Raw genomic sequence first — 865 nt, forward strand, 5'->3', positions numbered from 1 at the left:
AGTGTGTCTCTGTGTCCTCCAGGACCACACGCTGTACTACTGATCATACGTGTGGACTACATGTTTAAAGAGACTGAGAGAAAAGCAGTGCAGGGGTATCTGGATCTTCTCGGTGAGAGAGTCTGGAGTCACACTATAGTGCTGTTCACTCAAGGAGACTCTCTGTCAGACACATCTATAGAGCAGCACATTGAGAGTGAAGGGCAGGATCTCCAGTGGCTGCTGGACAAATGTGGGAACAGGTATCATGTTCTCAACAATCAGAACAGGAGTGACCACACTCAGATCAAGGAGCTGCTGGAGAAGATTGAGGAGACAGTGGCACAAAACAACGGCTGTCATTTGGAAATAGACAGAAAGATTTTACTAGAGATGAAAGAGAGAAGAAGAGCAGAGGAAGAGAGAGCAAAAGAACGAATGAAGTGGATGAAAAAACAAAAAGACGACATCAGATCACAGATGAGTGAGTCTAAAATGTACTTTTTATGGAACTAGAGACAACAACAGCACAGAAATCTAAGTAAGGTCCTATGGACTGTATGTACACTAACTGCCTACATATGTATATAAAAAAATATTTTCATAGAAATACATATTTCCTGCCTACATATCCCATAGAAAACTGTAGTAGTAGCAAAGTTTGTCTGTCATGTTTCTAATCGATCACAACTAATTATGATATAGTATATTATATACTGTATATGTACACAGTAAAAAAACAACTTGTTTTTACAACAAAAAAAATTGGTTGTTGTGTTTGCCAGAATAATTTAGTAAAAAAAATACATTAAAAATGTGAAATGAATTTTTAAATTCACTCATTTTAGTTTCCTTTTAAACTAGTAAATTCGACAATGCACACTGC

The 865-nt window shown here is 37.2% G+C and overlaps 1 protein-coding gene across 1 annotated transcript in view; it reads left to right on the forward strand.

Moving 5' to 3' along the window:
- The window catches only part of LOC107573153 (GTPase IMAP family member 4-like), a 5533-nt gene extending 4984 nt beyond the window's left edge, over positions 1-549 (forward strand). The window contains exon 3 of the mRNA XM_016259603.1: positions 23-549. Within this exon, the coding sequence (XP_016115089.1) occupies positions 23-495 (473 nt within the window). The 3' untranslated portion in view covers positions 496-549. The remainder of the gene's footprint in view (positions 1-22) is intronic.
- Positions 550-865: the final 316 nt, after the last annotated feature.

This window comes from Sinocyclocheilus grahami, unplaced genomic scaffold (genome assembly GCF_001515645.1).
Source record: "Sinocyclocheilus grahami isolate Dianchi unplaced genomic scaffold, SAMN03320097.WGS_v1.1 scaffold1877.1, whole genome shotgun sequence".
In the NCBI taxonomy this organism is placed as follows: domain Eukaryota; kingdom Metazoa; phylum Chordata; class Actinopteri; order Cypriniformes; family Cyprinidae; genus Sinocyclocheilus; species Sinocyclocheilus grahami.